The 20,094-nt window shown below is 50.3% G+C and overlaps 2 protein-coding genes across 4 annotated transcripts; both read left to right on the top strand.

The window, feature by feature from the left end:
• Positions 1 to 9,175: 9,175 nt before the first annotated feature.
• On the top strand, positions 9,176 to 12,158 carry LOC103639944 (uncharacterized). Of its 2 annotated transcripts, XM_008662618.3 has the most exons (3): positions 9,206 to 9,947; positions 10,839 to 10,891; positions 11,970 to 12,158. In XM_008662618.3, exons 1-3 carry the CDS (start codon positions 9,752 to 9,754, stop codon positions 12,024 to 12,026), a joined length of 306 nt encoding a protein of 101 aa, XP_008660840.1. In that variant the 5' UTR covers positions 9,206 to 9,751; the 3' UTR covers positions 12,027 to 12,158. The 2 variants fall into 2 exon arrangements, 1 of the variants encoding a protein (XP_008660840.1); XR_559596.3 differs by lacking the exon at positions 11,970 to 12,158 and having other exon boundaries at positions 9,176 to 9,947; positions 10,836 to 10,898.
• Positions 12,159 to 13,677: 1,519 nt separating this feature from the next.
• On the top strand, positions 13,678 to 16,822 carry LOC109943690 (uncharacterized). 2 transcript variants are annotated; one of them, XM_020547185.1, is made up of 3 exons: positions 13,680 to 14,743; positions 15,635 to 15,687; positions 16,766 to 16,822. In XM_020547185.1, the coding sequence occupies exons 1-3, from the start codon at positions 14,548 to 14,550 to the stop codon at positions 16,820 to 16,822; spliced, it is 306 nt and encodes a 101-aa protein (XP_020402774.1). In that variant the 5' UTR covers positions 13,680 to 14,547. The 2 variants fall into 2 exon arrangements, 1 of the variants encoding a protein (XP_020402774.1); XR_002266753.2 differs by lacking the exon at positions 16,766 to 16,822 and having other exon boundaries at positions 13,678 to 14,743; positions 15,632 to 15,694.
• The last annotated feature ends 3,272 nt before the right edge of the window (positions 16,823 to 20,094 follow it).

The raw sequence follows: 20,094 nt of genomic DNA, 5'->3' as shown, positions 1-20,094 counted from the left end.
TTTTCTAAAGCAAGGTTAAGCAACAGAAAACTGGTTTGAATAAATCGGGTAACAAGAAATAGTAATCAGTTTTCCAAGGAAGGGAATGCATCAATTGTTTAGCACACAACTCCTATCACCTAATGCATCATATAAGGTGATAAAGATTTTAAAACAACAAGGAAAGGGATAATGCACCGGGGCTTGACTTGCGTTGCAGGAGGTTCAGGGTCCAAACCGCAGATGTCAAAGTAAAAGTTGTTCTCCGCTGGAATATTCTCAGTCTCGGAGACAACCTCTTCTACCACGGTTTCTTCCTCGTGTTCTATACTTGATAATGCATGTACATGAATGCTTATGCTATGTCATGAATATGCAGTTACATAATAGAAACATACTAAGTTGCATCTTAAATACAACTTTCCTTCATGGTACAAACTAATCACTAGGGTTTCCTACTTTGGTATTCCTTTATGATTAGCATTAAGTAATTAACCCTAGGAGGCTAGTTATTGGGTTTCTGATCAAACAGTGTCCAAATCATTTCAAACATCACTCAGGAGCTCTCATCGTCATATTAAGCCTACTTAAAAAGTTTTATGATTTTTGGAATTACTAAAGTATTTCTAAAATTCTAAAATGCTTGTTTTAAGCGCTTTTGAATGCTACATAATTCCAGGGTTGGGATAAAAATCTGGAAATTATTTTTATTAAATACTATGTGATTTTAGGAATCTACAAAAGTGGTCTCATGATTTTACCATTTTTCTACTATTTTCTATAGATTTTCGAAGTTGGCAGTAAAAAGAAAAGAAGAAAACATAAATAGTTACGGGCCTAATTTAGCCCGAGTCGACCCGCGAATGGGAGAACGCGCCTAATTTAGCATTTGAATAACTGAAGACTAATCCAAGACATTGTTTTCTGAGTCATTGACATTTACAAGGAGATCCCCCCTTTCTTCCTCCTTCACACAACCGGGTCCCCGACCACGAACGGTGGCGCAAATACTTCGGCGAACTCGCACAGACCGCCATACCCCATAATCCACGCTCAAATTTGCTCTTACACCTTATTCCACTCTTGGCGCTACACCAGGGATCAAGAATCGGGAACGAACTCCATTCTAGAGCTCAGTCTATGAACACCCGCGGACTCGAAATCTTCACGGACCCGTTCCCAGTGATACAACTGTTGGAACTTGCTCTCAACTCGCAAGGGGGGCCAACAAGGGTGAACAGTGACGTTAACAGGGTTACGTGCTAGATGGCAATAGCTCTGTTAATCTGCCCTCTCACGGGCACTGTGCGGGGGTATTTATAGGTACCTGAGCGCCCAGCGCCTTGTGCTAAGGACGCATGTGCCCTCAGCTACCTAGGTTATCCCCAGAATATTCCCATAAAGCGGGGTTACAGACTGTAATTACAGGAATGCCTTTACAAATTAGGCCTGTAACGCGCGGCGGCCACACAGGGCCCGTTACAATGGGCCGGATCACACGTGTGCCTCTGAGCTGGACGAGGCCGCACTGTGGGATGACGTCGTCGCAGGTCTTCGTCTGGCGCCGAACCAGCGAAGGGTGTCCCTGCCCGTTTTGTCTCTGTCAGACCAGCGGCTGCAGCGAAGGCTTCTAGCGAAGAGTGGCGTCTTTGCCTTCGCCCCAACATTTGCCCTCCGAGGGACCAGTTCGACAAAGTCACCTGGTGCCGAAGACGTCGCTAGATGGCGGAGACACTGCCCTCGCTCGAAGTGGTTCCACGGGGGTTTTTGATATGACCGTTGATTGACAGCGTACTGTTGGATTGCGGGTTTCCCGAGGCGCCGCGCCCTGTTGGATTGCGGGTTTCCCGAAGAGCCGCGCCCTGTCTATAAAAGGGGGCGGGGGTTGGCGCTTTTTGAACTTCACTTTCCGCGCTCCGTGAAAACCCTAGCTGCCTTTTTCACCGTCTTGCTGCTCGTCTGCCCGCCGTGCTCTTGTTCACCAGAGATCTGGCTCGAGTGAAGCAGACCACCCGCCGCCGCCGACGATACGTAGCGATGCCGACCTCCTCTTCTTCCGCTGCCGCTACGCCGCCGGCCGACCCCTCGCCGCCGGCCGCCGCCTCGCCGCCGGCCGACGCCTCGTCTGAGGAGACGCAGAGTAGTTTGATGGCGGAGGAGTTGCGCGCCGGCGATTCTGTTGATTTTGGCGTGTCGCGGATGTCGTCGGTCCGCGTGCAAGATATGCAGCGGTTGGGTTACTTCGGCGGCGGAGTTGCTCGTGTCCCGGGGGCGGAGGAAGTCCCCGAGCCGGAGGGCGAGTTGGTTGTGTTCGAGGCGTTCTTCGCCGCCGGTCTCCGCCTGCCTGCGCACCGATTTGTTGGCGAAGTCCTGCGCAGGTTCAACGTTCAGATACATCAGCTGACACCGAATGTCGTGGTGGCTCTGTCGAAGTATGTCTGGGTGACGACTTCGTACGGTGGACAGCCATCGGTCGAAGTTTTTGCGAAGTATTATTGTTTGCACTGGCAGAAGAGGATGATTGGGGACGAAGTTGCTCAGTTTGGGTCCTGCACGTTCACGCCGAAGACCGGCAAGACCACGATGCAGGTAGCCTAGGTAGCTGAGGGCACATGCGTCCTTAGCACAAGGCGCTGGGCGCTCAGGTACCTATAAATACCCCCAGACAGTGCCCGTGAGAGGGCAGATTAACAGAGCTATTGCCATCTAGCACGTAACCCTGTTAACGTCACTGTTCACCCTTGTTGGCCCCCCTTGCGAGTTGAGAGCAAGTTCCAACATTTGGCGCCCACCGTTCGTGCTACGAGAAAACCACCCGCGATGGCACCCAAGAGAGCTAACCCGAAGGCTGACGAGGCTGCGAAGGCAGCACTGCTTGCCGCAAGAAAGGGCAAGACCCTCGCCCTCACCCAATCCACCCACCAAGAGGCCACTGAAGACAACGTTCCCCACATTTGCGAAGACGACATTCTCCGCACCTGCGGCCCTGAAGGACAATCGCAGCCACCCCAGGCTTCGCCCCACTGGAGGGCGCGGCCCTCACCGAGGATGGTGAAGTCCTTGGCGTCTCAGCGGAAGAACAGCTACAGCTGCGCGCCCTGCGCCTCAAGAACCGCAATCTCCAGAGGCAGAAAGAGATACTGGAGGCCAAGCGCCAATGTGTGTCCGCACTAGCCAAAGTGCGACAAATGATACGTGACGAAGAGCAGAAGGCCCAAGACCTCGAGCGGGAGATCGCGCTGATGCAGCGCGAAGGCCACCTTGGCCTGCAGCAAGGGCCACCCCTCCAGCAGCGCGCACATCTGGAAGACACGCGCGAAGGCCACCTTGGCCTGCAGCAAGGGCCACCCCTGCAATACCGCTGACAACCGGAAGACCCGCGTTTCCCCCAACGCGACCACACCTTCCAGCATGCTGCGCCATTCCAAGGGGTCAACTATCTCGACGAGCGAAGTCCCCTGGCGCCACACCTGCAAGTGACGCCTTGGCCAACTAACTTCCGAGCAGGGACCTATCCCAAGTACAACGGCAGCACCGACCCGGCGCAATACATAATGAGTTATCAGGTCGTCGTCGCGTCTTCCTGAGGGGACGACGCCACAATGGCGAAGTCTTTCATCATCGCCCTAGAGGGCCCAGCTCTCACCTGGTTCACCAGATTGCCTCCGCTGTCCATTGATTCCTAGAGAAGCCTCAGGGACAAGTTCCTGCTCAACTTCCAAGGGTACCGCCCAGACACCGACGCATTGGCCGAGCTCTCACTCTGCAAACAGCTGGAAAAAGAGACTCTGCGGGAGTATTACCGCAAATTTTTAACACTAAAGTCACAGCTGCCCTCAGTTGATGATCAGATCGCTATCCACTATGCTATTAGTGGCCTTCGCGCCGGCGTCCTCTACAGCCACTGTATCAGAGATCCACCCAAGAACCTCCAGGAGCTATATCAGCTCTTCGAAAAATATGCCAAATCCGAAGAGCTCCACCAGCGCAAGGTTGAGTCGCAGCGGAAACCCAAAGATGCTCCACAGTCCAGCCGCACGTGGACGAGGACTCCGCAGCCAGACCCCAGTCGAGACGGCCGCAATCAGCAGCAAGTGCACAATATCGCCAACCAGCACCCCGCTGCTGACGCCCCTCGTCGCCAGGAGTATCCCCCCAGGGCCGCGGAAACGGAACTCGCGGTAGGGGTCGGGGGCGGGCGCAGCCGCCGCGCCGATTTTACTGCCTCTTCCATGGCGAAGACTGCGCCCACCAAACCAAAGACTTCCCAGAAACGAAGGCCACCAGAGACAGGATGGCACGGGCGCAGCCTGCCGACAACCCCAGAGTTGTCGCACACACTTACCAGCAACCCCCTCCACCATATATCCATGCCCCCGCTCCGCATCCACCGCACCACGCTTACCAACACCATCCGAAAGTACAAATCGTACCTCCCCCACCCCCACCACCACACCAACAACATCAAAACATCCCCCATGCTCCAAAGCAGGAAGACTTCGCCGATCAGCCATATCGCGGAGTCATTCACATGATAACTGGGGGGTCCAGCACTGACTTCGACACAAAGCGGCAGAAGCGGGACCACTACCACAGCATCAACCACGTCGCCATCACCGGCCCAGTCGTGCAGACAAAGTGGTCCCACATACCACTAACCTTCGACGCACGAGACGTCGACCTACGCAGCGCCCCCCACTGCGACGCCATGGTTATCAATTGTAGCGTGGCAGGCTGGGACCTGCACAAAGTCCTAGTTGACAATGGCAGTCAGGCGGACATCATCTTCCTCCACGCCTTCGATCGCATGGGCATAAGTCACATCCTGCTCAAGCCTTCGGACAACCCGTTGTATGGCTTCGGCGGCAAAGGCACCTTTCCTGTCGGTAAAATAGAGCTGCCTCTCTCCTTCGGTGTAGCACCCAATGCCCGAAGTGAGCAAGTAACCTTTGATATCGTGGATATGGTATATCCATACAATGCCATCATGGGCCGGGGCTCCATCAATAAGTTCGAAGCAGCCATTCACGGACTGTACCTATGTATGAAGATACCAGGTCCATTAGGCGTCATTACGGTCTACGGCAATCAACAGACTGCGCGCAACATCGAGCGGGACTTCGTGTCCGGTCAGAGAAACGTGCACTGCCTCACGGCACAGCGCGAGGTCCCCGCGCCCGCCAGCCCAACCAATAAGCAGCACGACAAGGCACAGCTGCAGAGCAATGACGGGACCAAGACTGTCCCCCTCGATCAGGCCACGCCCAAGCAGACAGTCACTATCAGCGAAGACTTCACTTCGCATGAAGAGGAGAAACTCCTCTGCTGCCTAACCAAGAATAAGGATGTCTTCGCCTGGTCTGCCCTCGATTTGGTCGGAGTCAGCCGATCCATAATTGAGCACAGCTTGGGAATTGACCCCTCGGTGCGACCAAAAAAGCAGAGGCTTCGCAAAATGTCCGACGAGAAGACAGAGGCCGCCAAAGCGGAGGTGCACCGCCTCCTGGAAGCCAAATTCATCGAGCCCGTGGCTTATCCTACGTGGCTCTCCAATGTTGTAATGGTGCAGAAAAAAAGCGGGAAGTGGCGCATGTGCATAGACTTCACCAGTCTCAACAAGGCCTGCCCAAAGGACAATTTCCCGTTGCCGCGGATCGACAAAATAGTCGATAGCGCGGCCGGATGCGAGGTCATGTCACTCCTCGACTGCTTCTCCGGTTACCACCAGATATACATGAAGGAGGAAGACAAGGCTAGCACCAGCTTCATAACACCCTTCGACACATATTGCTTCATCAGAATGCCGGAGGGACTCAAGAACGCCGGGTCCACCTTCTCCAGACTCACCAAAACAGTGCTCGAAGGGCAAATTGGCAGAAATATATTTACATATGTGGACGACATCGTCGTCGCCAGCAAGAACAAGGAGGACCATCTCGCCGACCTCGCCGAGACATTCGCGAACATGCGAGACGCACGACTCCGCCTAAATCCGGAAAAGTGCGTCTTCGGCGTTCGCCAAGGCAAAATATTGGGCTACCTGGTATCACGTCGTGGCATCGAGGCCAACCCAACCAAGATCCAGGCCATCGTAAACATGACGCCTCCATAGTCCGCCAGGGATGTCCAACGTCTAACAGGCAGATTGGTCGCTCTCAACAGATTCATATCCAGGTCCGCCGAGCGAAGTCTCCCCTTCCTCAAAACACTCCACGGTGCAAAAGACTTCGCCTAGGGACCGGAGCAGGCAGCGGCCTTCGCCTCACTAAAACAGTACCTGTCGGAGCTGGCCATCCTCACAAGCCCCGACTCCTTGCTCCCCCTATTGCTCTACGTCGCGGCTTCGCCGCATGCAGTCAGCGCGGCACTAGTGCAGGAGCAGACAGTTGAGGGCGTGGTCAGGCAGTGCCCTGTTTACTATGTCTCCGAAGTACTGACACCGTCCAAGTGCAACATGACAGAGCTGGAGAAGATTGCCTACGCAGTCGTTATGTCTTCGCGCAAACTGCGCCACTACTTCGAAGCATTCAAGGTCCGAGTCACCTCAGACAGGGGACTCGGCGAATTATTCAGAAACCCGGAGGCATCGGTGAGGATTGCCAAGTGGGCAGCCGAACTATCCGGCTACCACATCAGCTTCGAGCCCAGGACAGCCATCAAGTCGCAAGTCCTGGCAGACTTCGTCGTCGACTGGACTGGGCCAATAATACAACCCGACCCGTCCGCAGAGAAGGTTTGGACGATCCATTGCGATGGCGCATGGTGCCATGTGGGGGCAGGCGCCGCCGCAGTCATCACCTCACCAGCCAGGGTCAAGCACAGATATGCAGCACGCCCCAGCTTCGCTCTGGAATCCGACAGATGCACAAATAATATAGCAGAATATGAAGCAGTCATCCTCGGCGTCCGCAAGCTAAGGGCCCTCGGAGTCACCACCTGCATCATCAAGACAGACTCCAAGGTAGTTGCCGGCCAGGTCGAGAAAGACTACGCAGCAAAGGACCCCGCACTTATGCAATACCTCGCGGCCATCCGAAGTCTCGAGAGGCAATTCAAGGGATTCACCTTGCAGCATGTGGATAGGGCCAAGAATGAGGAGGCCGACGCATTGGCCAAGGCCGCCGCCAGGGGCGAGTCCTTGACCTCCGATGTGTTCTTTCATATCATCGGCACGCCAGCCGTCCGGAGCCCCGAAGGGCTCCAAATAACTAATGACAGCGAGGGCCACCGCATAGTCAACCTAATCATGACCGAAGACTGGCGGGCACCAATAACCCTGTTCCTATAGGGGTACTATCATCCAACCGACATCAGCGAGGCCAAGCGCCTCAGACATCGAAGCCGAGACTTCGCACTGATTGAAGGCCAACTCTACAAGAAAGGGGTCAGTCAGCCAATGCTTAAGTGTGTCACCGAAACCGAAGGCATCCAGATCCTGCGTGAAGTCCACAGTGGCACGTGTGGCTCGCACGCAGGAGCAAGGGCCCTAGCTGCTAAGGTGATCCCCCAGGGCTTTTACTGGCCCCCAATGATCTGCGCCGCAAATCGGGTCACAAGGTCCTGCGAAGCCTGCCAGTAGTTCTCTCCTCGGTCAGGCAGCCCCTCGCAGTATACAAAGCTGATCGCCCACACATGGCCTCTCCAGCGCTGGGGCCTGGACATTGTCGGGCCCCTGCCCACCGCTCAGGGGAACCTTAAGTTCGCCTTCGTCGCCGTCGAGTACTTCAGCAAATGGATCGAGGCGAGGGCTGTTTCCACAATAACATCAAAGACTGCCCAAAAATTCTTCTGGCAAAACATTGTCTGCCGCTTCGGAGTACCGTCCGAACTAACAGTTGACAACGGCAAGCAGTTTGACAGCCAAGGCTTCAAGGATTTTTGTTTCTCCATTGGCACCAAGCTTGCCTTCGCCTCAGTCTATCATCCGCAGTCCAATGGAGTTATGGAATGCACCAATGGGAAAATCTTCACAGCTGTCAAAAAGATGCTCCTCGATGAAAAAAAGGGCAGATGGACCGATTTGTTACCCGAGGCAGTCTGGGCACTAAACACAACTGAGTGCAGGGCGACTGGGTTTACTCCTTTCCGCCTTCTATACGGATCGGAGGCCATGACCCCACAAGAAATAAAGCATGGGTCCCCGCGAACAGTTCCGTCGGCCGTCCCCGACGTGGACGAGCCAACTTCAAAGGATCTCATTGACGGAGACCGAGTCTTTGCCCTACAAGCCCTAAACAAATACCAAGCCCAGACCAAAGCATGGCACGACCACACAGTCATCCCGAGGGAATTCAGTGAAGGGGACCTCGTACTCATCCGAACAGCTCGGACGGAGTCCAAGGGCAAGCTGGAGCCCAGGTGGGAGGGCCCCTTCATAGTCAAGACGAAAGCTTCCCCCAGCGCTTACAGGCTTACAACGCCAAACGGCGAAGACCTGGAGCACTCCTGGAACATCGACAACCTCCGCAAATTTTTTGTTTGACTCACCAGGGCCGATTCGCCCTTGTAATCCGCAAAAAACAATCTTATACCGGCCCACACTCTTTTCCTCCTGGGGGGTGAGGTTTTTAACGAGGCGGAGCCATGTAATATATGTGTGAAAAATCCCCCGCAAAAACATGCGTCGAAAAAAGACCGTGTCGACGGTCTTCGACATTCGACCAATACGAGGTCACTGCGAGGCTAAGCGCTAGTGTAATAACCCAAAATCATAGATTTGAGATCAAGGAAAAATCTCCAAGAATTTCGAATTAAAATATCTCGTAATAAGGATTTTTCTACCTCTTAAGCCAATTCTCCTAAAATTTGAATTGTTTTCTAATAAAATATTGAATAAAGTGGATTCCTATATGAATCTATTTATCTCTTTACTGGAATATATATTTATAAGTACTCTCCAAAAGTAATTTTATGCACTAGAATTCTTTTTCCCAAAATATGTTTTTTTTGTGAGAGTATGGGTTTCATAATTAGAAGTATTTGCTTAAATAGGATAAAAATAAATAAATGGATACAATTGTACTTTTTCATCATGCTGGGATTCTTGCTCGTGTATTTAATAAAAAGTATGAGAATTCAGACTCATGTTTAAATTTGAATCGGAGAACGGAAACAAACTGAAAATAAAAAAAAAAACATAAAACAAAAAGGAGAAAAAAAGCCTTACCTCTCTCTACCGTAGGCTCAAGACACGCTCGGCCTAGCCCTTTCCAAATGCACGTAGCCCACATCTCTTCTCTAGTTTTTTTATTATTATTTTATTAGTTAGCCGGATGCTTGCATCACGCTTGCACATATATGACGTCATTAATATCTCAATGACGTGTGGGCCGCAGGGGAAACTGCTCCCGTTTCTCTAGGCTATGCATGCTGGTCGTTCCTCGCTATAATGCATGCTGCGTTTCAATGACTCGTGGGGCCGCTATAGTTGAACCAGCTTCTACCGCGCCTGTAACAAACTTGGACACAATCATCGTATAGTTCGCGGGCCGTTGCAACAGCAGCTCTTCATGCATCTCGACGCCGTGACAAACCGAAAAAATAAAATCCCCCGCGAGACTCGGTTTCTGTTACTGGCAAAATTAACGTGCATATAAATATTGGCACCTGTACACCTTCCGTAAATACGCCATCAATTGACGCTGGATTTGGAGCCGATCCAAGAGCCATAGTAAACAAAGAGAGGAGGGAAACAACGAGAGAGAAACAGACAGATCGCCACCGCAGACTCGCCGTGCTGCATGGCCAGACTAGCCTCTTCCTGACGCGTCGTATGGTTGGACGGAATGGATGCCGCCGCCATGGGCACGAACCTTCATCGGTGCTCAGTGTTCATGGACCAGTTGGTGGGATTGTGGGCAGGCTTTGCGAGACCCCAATTCGACGAGGTCAGCCTCGGACCATGGGGAATCTCTTGCCGCGATGCCGCAACTCTGATGGGGACCGAGCCTCGGTGCGCACGACTCACGGTGAGAAACCCTCCGCTAAATCCTCTTCTACAAACTCGCTTCAACCTTCGCTAGGCGTAGCACCGATAGGATCAAGGAATCGTAGCTCAGGTCGGGTGCTGGGCGCTGCGGCAATGGCGCCGCCGTGGTCAGCGCAGGTACCGGGCGCCGCTGCCCAGTTTTCCCACGAGAGATAGAAGAAGGTGTACTGATCGTGGATGACGAAATCGAAGGTGTGGATTACATCCTGGGCGTAGAGTTTTATCGCCCAATCTGATCCGTTGATCCAGCCGCGGATGGCTGTGATTAAAATGGCTGAAACCCTTTCGATTATGTGGTTTTTGGGCCCTCGGATTAAGATCTGGCGGCTGGGGTTTACCCGTACCCCTTCACCATGCGCTATTTGCAAATAAACCCTTGCTGTTCTGTAGAATAAAGCCGCCGTCCACTTAAGAGTTAGTCTGAGTCTTGGGCGAAATTGCGAGTTAGCCCCTGATCTCTTAAGAAATATTGTGCACAGTCCAGAACCGCTAGGAAATTCAGAATTTAATAAAGAAAATAGGTTTTTAGTATAAAAATAAATCCATAAACTTGTTTAATTCATATTTAATTCATTCTAACTCCGTTTTGATCTATTCTAGTTGCATTAGTCTCACAATAATATTTATTATCATCTGGTGACTTTGTTTTGTCATGAAATATAGGTTAAAATGTTGCACTTAATCTATTCTATATTTAACCACGTGGATTTTCGAAAAACCATAACTTCATGACCCTAACCCCGAATTTAGCGATTCTTGAACCCACGATCTTGTAGCGACGCGTAGATTACTATCATTCAGTTTATTCTTATGTATGGTGGGATGTTAATTTTGTCTATACCATGTTTGTTTGTATTGCTACGATTAGCAGTGAGGTCACGAGAATCTGAAGATCATCCTGGTACCTGGAATCTCAAGTCCCAGGCAAGTTGTGCCCTTGATCACTTCTTTTTACCTACTCATGTTCTGATTAATCATAATGATCTGCATAGGTTAATTTTGATGGGACCCAATAGGTTACCCTAGTTTGTCTATCTTTATACCTTGTTTACCACTGAACTTTTTGGGTAGTACTTGCTAGTGCTTTATGTGGTTTTGGGTATGAAGATACATTATTCATGATCACACTTTTATTATCTGTTTATTATCACTGTTCATGATAAGATCATTATGTTAATTGGAACATGGAGAACCACCCGGGAAAACAGTGCTACCACAAGGGTTTAATGGGACGCCCTTGGCCGATTAATTAGGAAAGCTAGTGGAAGACTACCTTACCTGAAAGGGGCAAGGGCAGTAGGGGAGTGGTCAGTGTAGGGAGGCCCTCGGGAGGATTTTGCTGTGATGGCGGTCCTGCAAGGGATTCCTGGGGAGGCCCTCGGGAGGATTTCGCTGTGATGGCGGTCCTGCAAGGGATTCCTGGGGAGGCCCTCGGGAGGATTTTGCTGTGATGGCGGTCCTGCAAGGGATTCCTGCATTGGAGCTTCCTATAAACTGTAGCGGGTTTTCTGAAGCTAGTGGAACTTTGTAAAGGCCTCGTAGTGTTACCCTGCCTCGCCTCCTCGGTAGAGGTGTATGGGAAGTCGCGATCCCTTGGCAGATGGGTAACATGACTTGTGGGTAAAGATGCGCAACCTCTGCAGAGTGTAAAACTGGTATACTAGCCGTGCTCACGGTCATGAGCGGCTCGGACACTCACATGATTAAATTATGGAATTAAACTCAATTTGTCATATGCATTGCATCGCAGGTGATGTTGTACAGGTGATGTTGTTACTTTTGTTCTACTACTTAATTGGGTTGGTATTTACTTATACTTAGTAATTGCTAATAAAATTTTGACCAACTTTAAAAGCAATGCTCAGCTCTAACCATCCTCTTTGGTAAGCCTTACACTTCACGTGAGCTCCCACCTTTGGCGAGTTCATGCACATTATTCCCCACAACTTGTTGAGCGATGAACGTATGTGAGCTCACTCTTGCTGTCTCACATACACCACAGGTCAAGACCAGGTACTGCAGGATGATGCTCATGGAAGATGCTGCGATGAGTTCGTGAGTGGTCTAGGTCGTCGTCTCCCAGTCAACTTTGGGTTGCTGGACCGTTGTCTCCTTATAATGTAATTATTTATTTTGTATAGAACTCCTGTTATATATAAAGATGTGACATTCGATCCTGTGCCACTTTACATCATATGTGTGAGACTTGGTCCCAGCATACCTGGTGTTTATGTTAGCGCCCGGGTTTTGGACCCCTAAAATCCGGGTGTTACAGAAGTGGTATCAGAGGAATGTTGACTGTAGGACGAAACCTAGATAGAACTGGACACCCATTCTCTACTTACCTTTGCTACTCTGATTCTTTTCTAAACTTTTCTTAATCTTTTCTCATCTATTTCTGCTTTACTCTGATTATTCTTACCTTTTCCTTCTAAAGACAAATGTGGATTTCACACTTTGAAATCCTGTGCCTAAAGTGATTTTAGGAATAGGAGACCTCATCTTAGGGACAAAATCAAAACTATTTTTGTAAATATTTGTATGCTTGAATGTTTGTTCTTATGATATTTGTCTGATTTGGATCTTTGATTGAGTGTGATGGGTTGTGGAGTAATGTCCATAATTGCATCTGCATATACACCTAGACATAAGGAAAAAATATTTATAAAATAGACAACACATAATATTTCGTATTAAAAATGGATCTATTAAACTAGATATATTAGATCAACTAAAAATAGCCCCCACTAGAATATATTTTAATAGATCCATCTTATCTTAAAAGATTCTCTCTTATCTTGATAGGTCCATCTTATATTGAAAGATTTGTCTTATCCTAACCATTTTACTTATCTCATCCTAAAGTAACAATCAGGATCTAATCCAAAATAAATTAAATAGATCTTATCTAGTCTATCTTGTCATAACGATCTAACCTAGATCTGATCTAATGTGATAGATTAGTCTAACCTAACAAAGTCTAACCTTAAGTAGAGCTAACCCAACCAATAGAGTCATGATGGATTGCATAATATGTCTATTTTCACTTAACATCAAATAAACTTCTCACCTACGTCATGTAGTCCATCTCACCCCTATCTATATTCACCATATTTCCCCAACTCCGATAAAATACACTGACCTCGACTCAATTAGACCAAGACCAGAGAAGGAAGACATCAATGTCATCAAGGAAGGATAAGAGCCAATCCGGATCTCCAAATGAGACAAGACCCACCATTCGTGATGAAAACCTTTCCTCACCATAATCTTTCTCATCACAAACTATTCTTGCCCTAACCTACCCATCTTTTATCCTACATAATTGGGTGGCTACACATAAAAGATACCCATGCTTTTCTAATAACCTACTAATTAAAGAAAAAAAAACTCTTCATATTGAACCAATTAGAAACTAGAATCTCAATTACAAAACAATCTTTGTATATCCCTTTTCTTACTAATCTCGAGGACGAGATTATTTTTAAGGGGGGTAGAATTTGTAATAACCCAAAATCATAGATTTGAGATCAAGGAAAAATCTCCAAGAATTTCGAATTAAAATATCTCGTAATAAGGATTTTTCTACCTCTTAAGCCAATTCTCCTAAAATTTGAATTGTTTTCTAATAAAATATTGAATAAAGTGGATTCCTATATGAATCTATTTATCTCTTTACTGGAATATATATTTATAAGTACTCTCCAAAAGTAATTTTATGCACTAGAATTCTTTTTCCCAAAATATGTTTTTTTTTGTGAGAGTATGGGTTTCATAATTAGAAGTATTTGCTTAAATAGGATAAAAATAAATAAATGGATACAATTGTACTTTTTCATCATGCTGGGATTCTTGCTCGTGTATTTAATAAAAAGTATGAGAATTCAGACTCATGTTTAAATTTGAATCGGAGAACGGAAACAAACTGAAAATAAAAAAAAAACATAAAACAAAAAGGAGAAAAAAAGCCTTACCTCTCTCTACCGTAGGCTCAAGACACGCTCGGCCTAGCCCTTTCCAAATGCACGTAGCCCACATCTCTTCTCTAGTTTTTTTATTATTATTTTATTAGTTAGCCGGATGCTTGCATCACGCTTGCACATATATGACGTCATTAATATCTCAATGACGTGTGGGCCGCAGGGGAAACTGCTCCCGTTTCTCTAGGCTATGCATGCTGGTCGTTCCTCGCTATAATGCATGCTGCGTTTCAATGACTCGTGGGGCCGCTATAGTTGAACCAGCTTCTACCGCGCCTGTAACAAACTTGGACACAATCATCGTATAGTTCGCGGGCCGTTGCAACAGCAGCTCTTCATGCATCTCGACGCCGTGACAAACCGAAAAAATAAAATCCCCCGCGAGACTCGGTTTCTGTTACTGGCAAAATTAACGTGCATATAAATATTGGCACCTGTACACCTTCCGTAAATACGCCATCAATTGACGCTGGATTTGGAGCCGATCCAAGAGCCATAGTAAACAAAGAGAGGAGGGAAACAACGAGAGAGAAACAGACAGATCGCCACCGCAGACTCGCCGTGCTGCATGGCCAGACTAGCCTCTTCCTGACGCGTCGTATGGTTGGACGGAATGGATGCCGCCGCCATGGGCACGAACCTTCATCGGTGCTCAGTGTTCATGGACCAGTTGGTGGGATTGTGGGCAGGCTTTGCGAGACCCCAATTCGACGAGGTCAGCCTCGGACCATGGGGAATCTCTTGCCGCGATGCCGCAACTCTGATGGGGACCGAGCCTCGGTGCGCACGACTCACGGTGAGAAACCCTCCGCTAAATCCTCTTCTACAAACTCGCTTCAACCTTCGCTAGGCGTAGCACCGATAGGATCAAGGAATCGTAGCTCAGGTCGGGTGCTGGGCGCTGCGGCAATGGCGCCGCCGTGGTCAGCGCAGGTACCGGGCGCCGCTGCCCAGTTTTCCCACGAGAGATAGAAGAAGGTGTACTGATCGTGGATGACGAAATCGAAGGTGTGGATTACATCCTGGGCGTAGAGTTTTATCGCCCAATCTGATCCGTTGATCCAGCCGCGGATGGCTGTGATTAAAATGGCTGAAACCCTTTCGATTATGTGGTTTTTGGGCCCTCGGATTAAGATCTGGCGGCTGGGGTTTACCCGTACCCCTTCACCATGCGCTATTTGCAAATAAACCCTTGCTGTTCTGTAGAATAAAGCCGCCGTCCACTTAAGAGTTAGTCTGAGTCTTGGGCGAAATTGCGAGTTAGCCCCTGATCTCTTAAGAAATATTGTGCACAGTCCAGAACCGCTAGGAAATTCAGAATTTAATAAAGAAAATAGGTTTTTAGTATAAAAATAAATCCATAAACTTGTTTAATTCATATTTAATTCATTCTAACTCCGTTTTGATCTATTCTAGTTGCATTAGTCTCACAATAATATTTATTATCATCTGGTGACTTTGTTTTGTCATGAAATATAGGTTAAAATGTTGCACTTAATCTATTCTATATTTAACCACGTGGATTTTCGAAAAACCATAACTTCATGACCCTAACCCCGAATTTAGCGGTTCTTGAACCCACGATCTTGTAGCGACGCGTAGATTACTATCATTCAGTTTATTCTTATGTATGGTGGGATGTTAATTTTGTCTATACCATGTTTGTTTGTATTGCTACGATTAGCAGTGAGGTCACGAGAATCTGAAGATCATCCTGGTACCTGGAATCTCAAGTCCCAGGCAAGTTGTGCCCTTGATCACTTCTTTTTACCTACTCATGTTCTGATTAATCATAATGATCTGCATAGGTTAATTTTGATGGGACCCAATAGGTTACCCTAGTTTGTCTATCTTTATACCTTGTTTACCACTGAACTTTTTGGGTAGTACTTGCTAGTGCTTTATGTGGTTTTGGGTATGAAGATACATTATTCATGATCACACTTTTATTATCTGTTTATTATCACTGTTCATGATAAGATCATTATGTTAATTGGAACATGGAGAACCACCCGGGAAAACAGTGCTACCACAAGGGTTTAATGGGACGCCCTTGGCCGATTAATTAGGAAAGCTAGTGGAAGACTACCTTACCTGAAAGGGGCAAGGGCAGTAGGGGAGTGGTCAGTGTAGGGAGGCCCTCGGGAGGATTTTGCTGTGATGGCGGTCCTGCAAGGGATTCCTGGGGAGGCCCTCGGGAGGATTTCGCTGTGATGGCGGTCCTGCAAGGGATTCCTGGGGAGGCCCTCGGGAGGATTTTGCTGTGATGGCGGTCCTGCAAGGGATTCCTGCATTGGAGCTTCCTATAAACTGTAGCGGGTTTTCTGAAGCTAGTGGAACTTTGTAAAGGCCTCGTAGTGTTACCCTGCCTCGCCTCCTCGGTAGAGGTGTATGGGAAGTCGCGATCCCTTGGCAGATGGGTAACATGACTTGTGGGTAAAGATGCGCAACCTCTGCAGAGTGTAAAACTGGTATACTAGCCGTGCTCACGGTCATGAGCGGCTCGGACACTCACATGATTAAATTATGGAATTAAACTCAATTTGTCATATGCATTGCATCGCAGGTGATGTTGTACAGGTGATGTTGTTACTTTTGTTCTACTACTTAATTGGGTTGGTATTTACTTATACTTAGTAATTGCTAATAAAATTTTGACCAACTTTAAAAGCAATGCTCAGCTCTAACCATCCTCTTTGGTAAGCCTTACACTTCACGTGAGCTCCCACCTTTGGCGAGTTCATGCACATTATTCCCCACAACTTGTTGAGCGATGAACGTATGTGAGCTCACTCTTGCTGTCTCACATACACCACAGGTCAAGACCAGGTACTGCAGGATGATGCTCATGGAAGATGCTGCGATGAGTTCGTGAGTGGTCTAGGTCGTCGTCTCCCAGTCAACTTTGGGTTGCTGGACCGTTGTCTCCTTATAATGTAATTATTTATTTTGTATAGAACTCCTGTTATATATAAAGATGTGACATTCGATCCTGTGCCACTTTACATCATATGTGTGAGACTTGGTCCCAGCATACCTGGTGTTTATGTTAGCGCCCGGGTTTTGGACCCCTAAAATCCGGGTGTTACAGCTAGCCACCCTCGCGTGCGACAAATCCGCGCAAAAGTCGCCTAAGGGTGCAGCCGGAAAAAACCGAAGTCTACCGCGAAGACTATCCGCGCAGAAGTCGCCCACGGGTGCAGCCGGACTAGCACAATAAGTGCGAAAAAACCGAAGTCTACCGCGAAGACTATCCACGCAGAAGTCGCCCACGGGTGCAGCCGGACTAGCACAATAAGTGCGAAAAAACCGAAGTCTACCGCGAAGACCATCCGCGCAGAAGTCGCCTACGGGTGCAGCCGGACTAGCACAACAAGTGCGAAAAAACCGAAGTCTACCGCGAAGACCATCCGCGCAGAAGTCGCCTACGGGTGCAGCCGGACTAGCACAACAAGTGCGAAAAAACCGAAGTCTACCGCGAAGACTATCCGCGCAAAAGTCGCCTACGGGTGCAGCCGGACTAGCACAACAAGTGCAAAGAAACCGAAGTCCACCGCGTAGACTATCCGTGCAGAAGACGCCTAAGGGTGCAGCCGGACTAGCACAACGAAGGCAGAAACGACAACATCAAATCATCCGCGCCGAGACCGACTATACGCGCACCATCACAGCATAACAAAACATGCCAGACCAAGTACACAACGCCTTCGCAGGCACATACAAGCGAGGGCACACAACCTCATCATACAAGCCTTCACACATATACAAGCGAGGGCACCGCACTCTACATTGGCTCAACCTTAGGAATAATTCCCATCTCCCTATAATTAAATAACATTATCCTAAGCTCCTCACACGCAAAAAGACTTCGCAGTTCCCCTTCACATGTACTCACGGCGGCCGGCAAAGACAACAGTTCCTGCCGGCCAGCCCTACTCACACGAAGCCGACCCCCCTCCGCCCCACTAACTCTACGCTTCGCGACCGCCCTTCGTCGCCGGCGCCCAGTGCTAGGACCAGGCACATCTTCCGTGTCCGCGGCGTGCGGTGAAGCCTCCGCCGCAGCCACATCCAAGGCCGCAAAGTAGTCCAAGTCCTCCTCCAACGACTCCTCAGTCCACTCAACTGAGCTCCCAGAGTCAGCAAAATCATAAAACTCAGATGCAGATCCACCACATTCGTTACCACCATCCACGGTCGAAGCCGCCAAAAATTTAGTAGTGGCGGTTGCGTGCGCAGGCCCAAAATCTTGAACCTGCGCAGCAACCAAAATTCAGCAACATATCCAAAATTCCCTAAACTATCTACACCCACTACGCCACCTGCGGAGCCTCCGCCGCTGCCTCCGCCGTTGCCTCCGCCGTCGCCTCCACCGCCACCGTCGCAGGATCTTCAGCACTCGGCGCAGCGGCTGCGGGGGCATCAGGAGCGCCTTCAGCGGTCTCTGCGGGCAAGTCTCCGCCGGCCGCAGCAGATGCGGAGGCATCCGGGGCGCCTTCTGCGATCTCCGGGGGTGGCTCCAGGGCGGCCCCGGACACGGCCTCCGCTGGGGTCGGCTCCGGCTCAGGCGGCGCGCTGTTCAACGCCCCGAAGTCGTCCACCCTCTCGCCACGCGCCGCCTAAGACACAACACACAAAATTCAGCAAACCCACACACAGCCCACTTCCAGCAAACGCCAAACACACGAAAACGTTACCTGAGCCCTCGCCGTCTCGGCGCGCTCCCTGACCACCTCGCGACCGTGCGGACCCCACATCAGGTCGTAGATGGCCCCGGCGGATTCCTTCACTACGGGGTCTTCAACCTTATAGATATCTCGCTCAAAATCTTCATCGGCCTGGTCGAAGACCTCGAAGTGCCGGCACCCTTCGCGGGAGAGCGCGTTCATCGCCCCCTCGCAGGTGACCAGGGAGGCGTACGACATAAACCCCTCCACGACAGTGGGGAGTGCCTGCAGCTCCTCCTGCACCCATTCCAGACAGCGAAGTCCGGGCTCTCGGTCCGGCACTTCGAAGTCACCGGTCCGCGCACCCAGCTCACGGTATGTATCCATAAGCTGTGTGCGCGTCCGTTCGGCCTCCGCGCGCGTCGCGGCCTCGGCCCGCTCCACGCGGCTCTCCAGGGCGATGAGCCGCTCCTGCAGCTGCTCGGCGCGCTCCCTGGCAAGATTGCCCTCCGCCTGTGCCAGATTGGCCTCCGCCTGCGCAGCCTGCGCCTTGACGAGGGCCTCATTGGTCTCCCTCCTCTCCCCCGCCAATTGGCGCTGGAGGTCAGCCTTCTCTCCCTCCAGCGCGGCCACCTTGTCCGCCAGCTTGCGGCACTTGCTGTCGGCGGCCGATTTCTCTCGGACGGCGTCAGCATGTTGTGTCCGAAGTCTCTCGACTTCGGCAGACACAACTGCTGTGAGGGCCCCCGACGCTGTGCGGTTGGCGAAGTCAGCCACCTGCAGAACACACATAAGACCGCGGCCCCAGCAAGCCGAAAAAAAAAGACGAAGTCTAGCTCGGCGGACCTGACTTAGCGCCTCCATCACCTCCTTCAGCCGGCGGGACGTAGCGCCCGCCTCATCTCTGACAGCCGCGAGGGCCAGCACCTCGCCTCCAGCGCTAAGAGCCCCGCCCTTCGCTTTCGGCACTGCGGCAGCCGTCGTGGTCGCCGTGGCAGGCGCAACTATAGCAAGTTGGCCTTCGTCCGACCCTGTGATGTATCAACGAACAATTAAATTAAAAAAAAGAGAGAGCCAACGACTTACCACCAAGATAGTAGTCCACACTAATATCGGTGGCGAAGTCGGCGACACGCTTGCCTGCCGACGGCAACGCTCGGGCCGCCTTCGCGACCTCCGGCACTCCGCTGGACGGCGGCACAGCCTTCGTCGATTTGGAGCCTCCGGCGCCTTGCTAGATGCAGGAGCGCCCGACTTCGCCGCCAGCGGCGGCTTGCCTCCGCCGGGGGCCGCAGCCTTCGCAGCCCCCCGCGGCTTCTTCGGCCTGGCTTCAACAAGCCTGACAACCGCCTGGCGTTTTTGCGCAGCCCCCTGGCGATCCTTGTCCATCACTGCTGACACAACAGCAGCAATATTCCGCCCGTAAGGAAAAACTCTCCATTCACGAACCATGCGAGATGTAAAAAAGTCTTCGCCGGCC

The sequence above is a fragment of the Zea mays genome, chromosome 1 (assembly GCF_902167145.1).
Source record: "Zea mays cultivar B73 chromosome 1, Zm-B73-REFERENCE-NAM-5.0, whole genome shotgun sequence".
NCBI lineage: Eukaryota > Viridiplantae > Streptophyta > Magnoliopsida > Poales > Poaceae > Zea > Zea mays.
This window is presented reverse-complemented; position numbering and strand designations above follow the sequence as displayed.